At 43.1% G+C, this 12,202-nt stretch overlaps 1 protein-coding gene across 1 annotated transcript; it reads right to left on the reverse strand.

Annotated features, from left to right (window-relative positions):
• Positions 1-1,103: 1,103 nt before the first annotated feature.
• On the reverse strand, positions 1,104-9,605 carry FAM81A (family with sequence similarity 81 member A). Its single transcript, XM_026045800.1, has 8 exons — positions 9,521-9,605; positions 8,085-8,358; positions 7,201-7,319; positions 5,292-5,421; positions 4,338-4,444; positions 2,824-2,959; positions 2,258-2,453; positions 1,104-1,889 (listed from the first exon to the last, which is right to left on the reverse strand). The coding sequence occupies exons 1-8, from the start codon at positions 9,601-9,603 to the stop codon at positions 1,750-1,752; spliced, it is 1,185 nt and encodes a 394-aa protein (XP_025901585.1). The 5' UTR covers positions 9,604-9,605; the 3' UTR covers positions 1,104-1,749.
• Between the last annotated feature and the right edge of the window lie 2,597 nt (positions 9,606-12,202).

A 12,202-nucleotide genomic window follows, 5' to 3' on the forward strand; every position in this document is an offset into this window, starting at 1 on the left:
TACTTGTGTGTTCTCTTTATCTCACACTGCTGAAAGCTGTCGTAGTGACCGAGTTTGACACTTGGCATCATGCTGTGAACTGGGACAGCCCGAAAGCAAGAAGTGCCCAGCTGGGTGAGGGGCCCGAGCTCCTCACTGGGCTGGTCACACCTGCCACACACACCAGGGCACTCGCTTCAGGCTGAGGACTCGAGCTCTCACACATGGCGGGTCCCTGCTGTTGCAGGGGGTGGAGGGTCTTTTGGGCATTTCCTGGGTTTGTTCACGAGGTCACAGTCCCCCGCTCCAAAATGTTGTCTTTCCACCCTTRCTGTATATATATAAAATGAAAAACTAGGGCAAAAAATATGCCTCACAATTTAATCAACTTCTGTCTCTCTCAAACTTAATGGCAGGCACAGACTGTGAAGACCTCAAAGTCTTTCTGTGTTTTTATTTRGAGTATTGGGGGAATACAAACAAAAAACAGTCTCCACCATAAACTGTTTCATCAGAGGAGCAGGAGTATGAACAGTCCGTGACAGAATAGRCAGACAAGAAGGTGTAGATCTAGCTTGGGCAGAAAACCAGAAAAACAGGAGAGAAATTGAAGGGGAAAAACAAAAGTTTACTTTTTCTGTTGTCCAAAATAACTAAAATGCAGCAAGCAGGCAGGAGCATAAATTGTGGCAAGTGAATAAATGTGTCAATTCTTGTCGATGCAGTGTTTTATAATATTGTTCATTTCTGTAAYGTTTAGCTTTCTTGTAGTCTGGAAGCCTGTGCCCTTCCCAGGCTTTGCTGTAGAGGGTGCCATTCGCTCACCCCATTATTCCATCTTAGCTCTTCGTTTCTCTCTCTCAGCATTTCCTGCTTGCTTTGTGAAGCTTTTTTCCACTCGTTTTCTTTGATTTTTCTGCACAACCCTGCTGGCCTGTCCTTTCTCTCCTGCTACCAGAGATGCCAGGCGGATGGTTCAGGTTTGGGACAAACACGTGCCACAGTCCCCTGTATATGGATATGGATCCCTTACCTCATCTCCCATCTCATCTTCCGATTTAGAAAGGTCACAATATTTAAATACACAAGTTTATTATGTTGCTCATGAGTCATTTTATTCTACAACTACATTATATAACACTATTTAGTTCACACACACACACGCGCACACACAGGATAGTTGTAAAACTAAACGAAGGTTTTCTAAGGGTTTCTAGGTTTTGAGAAGGGGTCTGGTCAGTGCCAATTCTGTTTCGCAGGAAGTCAGGGTAGAAAGTCACTGTAAAAATGTCCATTGACCTCGAGGACCTCAAAGTAATCCATGTTGAGACGGAGCACCTTGCCAACCTGATCCTAAACAAGCGATACCAACTTGTTCTTAAAAAGAAAGAAATACCAGTGAGAGTGCAGATGCTTATATATATAAGCATATAACTGCCCAATGAAGCCTACAGAACTGGGGACCACTGATAACACCTTCAGCAAATTAGGTGCCAGCTTCACCAATAGATTACTCCATTTCACACAGCTGCAGATGTCCAGAAYCCGGCAGGAGTAGTGCAGTGGCAGAGCAGCACCCGAGGGCCACCAAGGCTCTTGTCAGTTGGTCTTCTGGAAGCTTGCGTTTGTCACCTAGAGCAACACACAGACCTGGRGGCAGCAGCATGTCATTTGGTACATGCATTTCAGCCAGGCTACACACTGGAACAAGGTTGTAGCCTGGTTATTTAGACATTAAACAAGCTGCTCTCAGATACAACCGGCCGGCCRTCACGGCCCAGCCTCTGCCCATGCTGGAAGCTCCTGTTTCACCTGGTGGATCTGCTTCTGGAGTTCGTCTTTGTCAAGCTTCATTTTTGCTTCTAGAACTTGTCGTAGAGACCCAATGCTTTCATAGATAGCTGCAAATCCTAATGGCAGATGAAAGTTCMATTAGTTCTAATCAAAAGAGCATGAGAACCAATAGCTGGACACACCATAACAGTTCATATTTACACTAGGAGGATAACAAATTCCACAAGAAAAATAGGACTTTAATTGTAAGCAGTCTGGTACATTCTGTAATGGTGTGGGGAAGGGGGCAGCTGACAAGATGTACCTCATGTTCTGTGCATTCCGAAGTTGGGGAAAACCCTTTTGGATGCCCCAGGCATGGGCAGCCATYCCATCTGTCCCCTTCAGACTTCAAACTACTTGGTGCAACACATTTTGCAAAACATTATAGGTAAAGCACGGTCACCATAATTCAGATTAAAGAATATGTTAAATGTGCTCCTACCAGCATTGACTTCAGCTTTCATTTCTTTTATGTCTTCATTAATCTCACTTTGAAGTTTGCTGATACGGACATTTATCTTTTCTTCGGTCTGTTTTGCTTCATGTGCTTCCATGGTTATCTTTTGTAGTTCTTCTATTTTATCAATTTTCTCTGACATTTGGTTGAATTTCATTTCTATAGCCCTTTCACTCATTTCCTGGTGCCAAGAAAATTAATTTTAATGGATTGCTSTGCATATGAAATTAGAGTGATCTTTTCCAGATATGCAATAGGTGTTAATTAATAATAATTTCCTATGTGAAATTTAAAGGTTTAAGGAATTGTACTTTATTTCATAAAATCTTAAACTGGTCTGATTACTATAGGCTAAAATACTGAAGTGTTTAAAAGCATTCACATTTGTTTCAAGATTCTCAAGCTACATCAACATTCTGCAAACTGTGTTATAAAATTAGGAATTATATTTGATCTCAGTGGGAAAAGATTTATACAGATCCTGAAAGATCCACTCAAATAGGTCAGTTACCTTATATTGGTAACATATAAACACTTTTATTGAAACTTACAGTGTTTTCCTTAACAGTCAGTGAGAACTGGTCAATTTTTTGTACAAGCTCTTTCTCTATCTTCTCATGTTCCTGTTCCAGCCAGCTACGTGCAGATAAAATCTGGCTGCTGAGTTCCTCAATAGCATTTTTTAATCTAAGAGTGTAAAAAAAAAAAAAAAAAGAAAAAAAAAAGAGAGATATAAGAGAGCAGAACTTGGGGTCATTCAGCAGTGATAGTGATGATTTTCTGATTTTCATAAAATTTAATGATAATTTGATACATCCTTGACATATTAAAGTGAAATTTTGAATTTTAAGACTATTATACTGAGTAAAGCAGCATATTTGCTGGTTTTAGTAAGCATGAAAGAGCACACCAAAATAGCAATTATCCATATGAATCAAATTACAACACTTTGAGGCAACATTCTTCAAATACAGATGCAAATAATATATCTGCTCCGAGTAGAGATCCAAATTCTTCCCAGTTTCGGGAAAGGAATATGATCATGCATTCATGTTACAACCTTTGTGTCCATGGGTCTTCAGTCTGAACACAGATTTGATAAACCTTTCTTCTAGTAGCAATGGCAGTTTGCATGGCCCTGACTTGTTCTCCTGTCCCTGTCTCCAGGTTACACCAGCCTCTTGTGCCACTGAAACTGTTTCTTCAGACAGATGGGGAAAGATGAAAGCAAATAATAATAATAATAATTGTTTAATAGCTTTATTGCCATAACTGATTGTATTGTGTGAGGATGGCAATAAGCAGTGAAGGGGAAGTTAAGAGAATRTAAGTCAGAACTGCCTCTGGATGCAAGTGTGCGGAAGAGCCCATATTTGGATTAAATGTACACCTCTAAGTGGCTAGTAGCATTTGCATTCTTAGCTGTTTGCCTTGTTAGTTCAGTGCTGGTTACTGAGTGTGAAGCTGCAGCCGTGGGTGAGCGGTGGCACTGGCCTCCCAGCTCGCCCGGCGCCCAGCCCTCGCGTGTGGTTCCGCGCGTTGCATCCTGGACGGCTCCGCACTGACGGCTCCCCCGCGCGGCGCAGGACTGTGAGAGGGGCAGGAGCATCTAGCCAGGGGTTTGCAAAACTGCCTACCCACACAACCATAGAGCGATGGAGGTTGGAAGGGACCTCCAGAGATCATCTAGYCCAACCTCCTGCTCCAGCAGGACACCCAGAGCACAGGGCAGCATCCAGAYGGGTTTGGAAGATCTCCAGGGCAGGAGACCCACAACTCTCTGGGCAGCCTGTTCCAGGACTCTGTCACCCTCACAGTGAAGATCTTCCCCATAGAGAGATGGAACTTCCTGTGTTTCAATTTGTACTCTTCGACCTGCCCTCTCTGGTCCCACTCCCCATGGCGCTCTAGRCTTTCTCACTCTCTTAACCCTAACCCTAACCCTAAGCCCAAGGTCACCAGGCCTAGTGCTGAATAAACCACAAATACCAGCTCAGGGGCTTAATTCTCTTTGCAAACAAGGGCCGCGTGCCAGCCCATGTGACACCTCCACGTTCAGACTCACTTGGTGTCCAGCTGGTGGAGCTGCTGGCCGCTCTCTTTGTAGGCGAGCTTCAGCCTCGTCTCCTGCTGCATGGCCGCCTGCTCCACGCGGCTCAGCAGGTGCGAGATCTGAAACAGAACCTGAGTTAGGAGCTTGTTACAGCGCTTAACCGCGGCCTCTCGCTTGGGACAGCCTCATAACGCTAGAGGAGGTAGTAAAGAAGGGCCTTTTTTGTTCACACTTCCAAAATTATCAGATTTGCACATCTTTTCTAGCATGAAAAAGATAACATTCCTCAAAACAAAAGCAGCAACGTTGAGAAAACTGTATTTGCCAACTGTGACCAGCTGGATCAGCCCTGCCCTGAAAGCACTGGCCTGCTCTCTCTTTTGAGATAACCAGATTCACAGGATCCATAYGGGATACCTGAATATATAGAATCCATAAATCTGAACATAAGCAGAGTAAGTGAATAACAAAACACTCCACCAATACTGAGTGATATTCTTCAGTAATGGCTATTATATTGATGAACCCCCTGGATTTAATTGGAGCTTTCCTATTAGTAACATAAAATATTTATCACAAAGTCATCATCCCTCTTTTTTATTTACTGGCCTATGTCTGATTGTGCAAGATCCGTGACAGCAGGTCCCTAGAACAGTATCATGCTAAGGATCATGCCAAGGCACTCCACTGAGTCTCCCAAAGAAGCTAGCATGAATTTTAACCATTTAGCTGTCATAAAATAAAGTCGTTTTGTTGCCTAGGAAAATGGGAAGGTAGTGAGAGGGAGACAGGCAGAATCCTTGGCATGGAAAGCCGCAGCTTGTGTGCAGGGCTCCCTTGTACTTGGGCAGCACAGCAGCAAACCCATTGCAGGGTCCAGAACCCCCAGGCAGCTTCGTTCCCAAGGCTGTGACCAAGGCAGGGGCTGTGCTTGGCCCTTGGCACATCTTGCTCTGCACACCATACCTGTATCTCTGCCTCTTTGACTTTGGATTCTAGGATCAGTTTAGAGGTGTGTTGATCTTTACTTAGGCTCTGAAGTCTCTCGTATGTAATCTTATGCTCTGCAGACAGTCTGGCTAGCCCGGCATCACACCTGTGTGGATAAATGAATACGGTCAGCAGCTGAAGAGAGTGTAAGGGCCAGGCTTTTAAACTGTTTCACGATGGTCCTCTCTGTGAGCGTGCTCAGCTGTCTAGCAAAACATCGCCTAAGGAGAAAGGCCCGAAGAATGCTGATGTATCTCTTAATATTTGGAAAATTGCTCCCAAATGGGAAGAGGAGTCAAGTAGTCTAATGAATACACACCTATTTTCTCAGCTCTAATATAGTAGGCGTTAAATGTGTTATCAGAGTTGGGGAAATCACATTAGAAATTCAGAGATGCAGAATTTCAGTAACTTAAACTTTTCCCATACTCTACCAGGTGACTGCTAACACGTGTATAATTCAGCCTTGAGCTTCATTTCAGTAAGGCACTTCAGAGTTTACTTGTCACATGTAATGAAAAAATAATTGCAAAGACCACTTTTTTTCTTTATTTTAACTGTTTTCATCTGAGGTTTACATTCATATTCATACTTTAATTTGCAAAATAGCAATGCACAATTAATGCATGTAGTAAGCAGTGGGAGGCAAGTTACAGCCATTTAGCTATATTTAGCTGTCATTTAAAGCAATGGCAGTTTTGTCTCACTAAAGACTAAGAAATGCAGTACTGAAGCATAATAATTATTCATTCCTTTCTTCACACTGGAACATTTCTCTATGCCGTAACATTTTCAGACAAATGGTGCTATAGAATCTGTGCATTTTCTAGCACATGTCAAAAATGGTTTTGTCAGATGGGTTTCAYCTACAGTAATACAATAAGGGCATCAACTGAGCTGTAAAAATAGAGGTACTGTGATTCCAGGAGGAAGACTCTTGAGAAGTATGAGTCATATAATTTTTGGTTAAGGGAAATATATAATAGCCAAAGTTACCAAATGTGATACATGAAACTGATGTAGGACAGGCATCAGTGGACAATTTGAGGAAGAAAAGTCAGTAATATCGGACATCTGTGGCAGTTTAAGTCATTACATAAAGCAATGACACATTTTAACTTGAATTAAATAAACATCCGCCCTTGAGTACTTTTTGTAGGCTGCTGAAGGTATCTGTAAATCAAGTGGGGTAAATAGCTGACACAATTGGATGTGCAAAGAAAGAAAGTATCTATACAATATAGATAGTAGGACAATTTCAGGACAAATGTAATTCCACTGGAATTACCATCCAGAAAGATTTGCAAAAGCGCCAGTGACGGTACAAGCTTGAGACCAATTTTAGTTGTACAGGTATGTCCAGGAGATGGAAGCAGCTTGGAAACCCCTATTACTATAAGCTTTTCTGCTCCTTGCATATCAGGTAGTCCACGTTGTTTTTAAAATGGCTTTTAAACTGGCTAACCAATAACTTAATGCGCATAGTTTTACCTCTTAAATGCAGAAAATGTGCAATTACTGTGTTCTTTACAAGTGCAGTCTGTTCCGTGCTGCCTCAAGAGTAATTGCACTAATTAATTTGTTTCAAAGACAGACCAATCTAACCATAGTAATTTCTAAAGCTAAACACAAAGCCAAACAGCTGTGGAATTCGAGGTTATTTGTTTAAGATAATTACGGGAATGAAGGGTCATATTGTTAAATTTAATATTTAATACTGGAATGCTGGATTATTATTTGTTTTCTTAAAAACAGTGAGCAAGATTATCCTGGGAATTTTGCCAAAATGGAATTCAGACTGTTATCAGAAACACTTAACATTCATACTTCAAGACTAAAACATTATTTGTTGGTCCCCAAAATATACTTCTCTATTGGCATTTACCTTGCAACTCTTCCCCGAAGATCTCCAAGGCCAGAAAGCTGCCGCATTTCCAGACTCTTTAGGGTAGAATTTGTTCCGTAGCTGAGATTATCTCTGACACGTATCTGTTCTTGCAGCATCTACAAAGCATTCATATGCAAATATAAATTCAGTATGTCACATTTAATGTACATTTAAAATGTCACTCATTTTTAAGTAGTTCAGTAAAATCAGAGAAGATTTTATTATTTAATAAAACGTTTGCATCATATTAGTACTTTTGGGTCAGTTCTTACTGAGCCAACAGTTACCTTTGGGCCATATATTATCTCTTATTTTTCCTGTCCAGTTATCACAATATGGATACAGGATGCCTTGACAGTGGAATGAAGACTTCAAATATGCAGCTGTTAATCCCACCACCCCCATGTTGCTCATGGCAGGGGGGCCGGGCCTGAAGTCCCCTGTCTGTGTGTAGTTAGCGCCTGAAAACACGCGCCTGGCTTTGGCTGCTTGTGGTGTTGGAAATTCACAAGTGAGAGAAGGATTCCTGCAGAGCTCAAACGTTTCCTAGCATTGGTGCAGAGCAGCCCTTGGGCTGATGTGGAGCTGGGTGTTATAGTGTCACGTGAATTCATTTTCTCTAGGTTTTCCCCTGTGGCTCTTGAAAGGCAGCTGATTAGTACCACAAAGGTTTCTCTGTTTATATGCTAATATCCTGAGCTATTTTTGTAGCTATTGAAAGAATTACATAATTTGCAAACAGTTTTCCAAGTTATAAAAACAATTTGCAAGCCTACAGGCTCTTCAGGTGTTATCTTAACTTCCCTTATCCTGCGCTAAGTGTCCTTCCCAAGCTGGAAGGAGCCGCGGAGTGGCGGGGCTGGGGCTGGGGCGCCGCGCACCTCGATGTCCCGGTTGAGCTGCCGCACTATGGCCGTGATGTTGCGGATGTGCTCCTCCAGGAGCTGCCGCGCCAGGCGGTCACCGCCGCCCTTGTTCTGCATCCTGTGCAGTGTGGAGACGATGTCCTCCTTGATGCGGAAGGCGTGCTCCACCAGCGCCGCCGTGGTCTTCTCATGGCTCAGGATGCGGTCCTCGAGCTGGTCCACAAGGCTCGCGGACGCCAGCGGCACTGCCGTCAGCGCCTGGCTGTGCAGGGCTATGTTTCGAACCCGTCTGGTGGCAAACGTTCAGAGAGGGTTTAGTGCTTGCGCAAAACTCGCCGTGGCTTTTAGGTGCTGTCTTAGTACTGAGAAGAAACACTAACGTACAGCCCGAGAGAGGATAAATGGACCTACTATTTGCTACTGCACCTGTGTCTGGTACAAGGGCAGGTCAGGATCTTTTTGCCAACCCTTTAAAGAAGCTTGCAAAGAGACAGGACCTTCACAAAGGACATTAGCATTATACAAGTAGTTGCAATTCCGAATGATAATTTGATTAAGAACCCAAACTCCATTCACTTCTATTGAGTTTTAGAAATAATGCTTTTTGTGCAGTTTTCATCTTCAGTCAGCCTGAATCAAAGTAGGAACTGTAGAAAGTAGATACTGCAAACTAAATGAAATGTAGGCTGAGATTAAAAAGGAGTAGCTTCTGTCTACTCCTTTTTCCTGTATATCCGGCAATACTGTAACACCATACAGAAACTTGTCCTCCTGTAACCTGGGCAGGAACAAATGTAGAAAATAGAAAATTATGATAGGTTTCTCATGGTCTCAGAAGTAAAATTCTAAAAAAAAAAAAAGGAAGGAAAAAATAAATCTCTTCACTGCCTTGCATCCATGAAAAGCAATGGAAGCTCATGGATGCTCAAACTTTAAAAAAAATCAGGCTATTGATGCATGCAATCTTTTTCAGCAGCTATGTTCTGTAAAAGAAAAAAAGAAATGTTTCAAAAGCAGAAGGTAGAAGTTTTAACTTCTTTGAAAGAAGAAATTCTGTTATTTGTACTGTCCATCCTGTTTCATGTTAATGAGCCAAATTCATAGCGTACTGTGATCATCACCATAATGATGTTGATAGAAATGAGGACTAGCAAGGGCGAGTTCTTGTCCTGGCTTTTCACATGTATTCAATATTTTGGCCAGAGTATAGTATCCTTAAGCTTCACTTTAAACTGTGTGATGTTTTTTTTCCCTTGAAAAAGGGTAAAGTAAAAGCCAAGTAAGGAACTGTTCAGACTGTGATTTGAATGACTCTACAGTGTTTCACTTTGTATACTAAATGCCAAAGTTAAAAATTACAGCATTATTATAGATAGGGATTAAGAGACAGACTTAATACTCTGGAGTATGCAGATGGATTTTTTTTTTTTTTTGTACATTCCAGACTTTACCTTTCAGAATGAGCAAGAGTTGGGAAGATAGGGCTTCTCTGGGCCATTTTCCAGTCAATAATTTGTCTGTTGAAAAAGTACATATTGAATTATTTAACAGTTTATATCTGGCATGAAATTACTTAATGCTTTTGCTTTATGTGAAACTTTAAGTGAAGTTTAATTAAGATTATGCTGACAATTCTGGTCTTAGAAGATCAGAAGAGTCTAAAATACTTATGAAATAAATGCACAGAACTTGACACAAGAGAGCAAAAGAATAAAAACTAAAACCAGCTAAAAGGCCTTTTATAGTGAAAATAATATTCCTGGAAAGGGCAAAGTTGAGGGCCTTGAAACCCAAATCTGCTGCTGACCGGCCAGACTGGTTTGGCAGGACAGAAACAACCTTCTCCTCCCCATCTGCTGGGCTCAGACCTTATCAATTGGTGAACACAAACCTAACATACACGAGACTGCAGTGGAACTTAGGAATGCAGAGGCCAAAGAATTCCATGCAAATATTCCTGACAACAGATCATTAGGGATAGGGTGTTCCTCCTGTGAAAATACTGGCAATCTGCTAAGTTAGTGATTGCTGTCATTGAAGAAAACAGCCAATTAACCATTTGTTTTCAAATCTGAATGGCCACTCTTTGTGTGTGATAAGTTTCTAAATTCTGTTTTTAATTATTAGAGCCAAACAGTCTGTGATAGACATTGAAGCTCTGTTGAAGAACTTCACTAAGACATTTCAGATACCCTATCGTGGCTTCAGTATCTTTGCTCTGATGACAAAATTAGAAAAATAAATAGAAGTTTGGTAGCCTTACCCAAATCCTGCTAYTGTACCCCATATAAAACATCTGAAAATATAATGATGGTGAGTGAGCATGACTGTGCTGCTGGAGGCCTGCCCCGAATTCCTTAGGATGCTGAGATCTGCACTGAAAACCAAAGGCTGATCGTTGAAAATAGTTTTGCATTTGCTTAGGGAGCCTGGTGCAATGTGCTGTACAAATGGAAAGGGAAGATCAGGGTTATTTAAACAGAGCCATCAACTTTTGAAATAAGAAAGTGGTAGGAGTATCCTTGGAAATTTCAGAATGCAAAGCATGCTTGTGCTTTAGAAACGTATGAAAGCACTGCCTAAAATGCAGCGAGCAAACATTGTCACAGTGTGCGTGCTCTATTTATAGCACCGTGCTTCAGAAACTACAAATTAGAAAAAAATAGTTTTAAGAGAGGCTGGGTTGCTGAGCAGCRGTGGCACTAGACTGGAATCCAGAAGCTCTCATTTTAATTCCTCGCGCGCTCCCTGATCCCAGTGGCTTCGGGTTATTTCCCTGCCTGGTGACTCGGTCTCTTTGTGTTTAAACACGACGAGGATACACACCTGCCTGCAGAAGCTCTTCCACGTCCCTGGTAGGACGTGCCAGGTAAGAGCTGGGGGAGCCTCCTGCTCCCACTGCCCTGGCGCTGCCAGAGCAGAGCYTGGGCCAGAGCAGAGCCCGGCTCACGGGGCCTGGAGGCCCTGGCCATGCCATGTTTTAATGATCTTGATGCAGCAAAGCGGTTAAGCACAGGAGCATCCCACCAACTCAAGCAGAGCCCTGCCTAGCRCAGCAGCAAAGCCCTGGCTACTGTCTCCAAAGCCTAGCAACAAATACTGAAGTTTTTAAAATGCACATCTAGCAGGACCTCAGTAGGATACTCCTTAGCTCAGCTCACAGTAGTTTCATCCTTTGAATTGCATTTTGTATCAATTAAAAAAAAAAAAAAAAATTGGAGCAGAATTAGCGTGGGATTGCTTGAAGTTTTTACTTTTTCTTCCTGACTGCCATTAGCCATCCAGCTAAGCACAAATGYCTGGAGAGACTGTGCACATGAAACAAAATGTACACAGATGGACTTCTCCTTCGTTTGGCGTGGTTAATTTAAGCACATCGCTGGGATCTCGCCCAGGCGCCCATCACATCTCGTGCTTTGAGCTGCTCCGGCATCCAGACAGGATACAGAAGGATCCTGGTCAGCAGGGCACCAAACTTTGTTGCAGTTCGGAGGTATTTGCAGCCAGCAGGGATAGGTAGGGGTCACAGTTAAGGACGTGTTCCCTCTCTGGGAGTGTGTGGGGTACCCTTGCAAAGTAATAAATAGAAACTAAAAGAAATAATAATAAGTAATAAGATACAATGCCTAGGAAAACACCTGAGGAGTGTAATTACATACAGCTCCAGATTTAGTGGTGCAACACTTATAGCAATATAGATTCCAGTTGAAATACTGGCTTTAGGAGGTTTTTCTTTCTTCCCCCCCGCCCCTTTTAATGAGGTTTGATATTACCATAGCAATTTAAATAATAATATATCACCCCGGTAAATTGGGGTGATTTCTTAAATTGACTGACTATTCCAGATAGTGTTGTTGTAGGGGAAGGACGGCGCTTTCTTTGCCGCTGGGAGCGAGGTGCCYGCTGGCCGCGGCAGCCCCGCTCGGCTGCGGGTTCGGGCGGCTCCTGCCTCCGCCCGGCAGTGCCCGAGGGTCGGAGCGCGGCGGGCGGGGTCGCGGGGGAGCGAGCTCGGGCAGCCCCGCTCTGTCCCGCCGCGCTCCGCGTGCGCTGCGCGGCCGCCCCGCAGGGCTCCCCAGCGGCCGTGTCCTGCCGGGCAGCGCCGGGCGGCGCGGTGCCCGCCCCGGGTCCCGCCC

Source organism: Nothoprocta perdicaria, unplaced genomic scaffold (genome assembly GCF_003342845.1).
Source record: "Nothoprocta perdicaria isolate Ctin4 unplaced genomic scaffold, notPer1 scaffold_41, whole genome shotgun sequence".
NCBI lineage: Eukaryota > Metazoa > Chordata > Aves > Tinamiformes > Tinamidae > Nothoprocta > Nothoprocta perdicaria.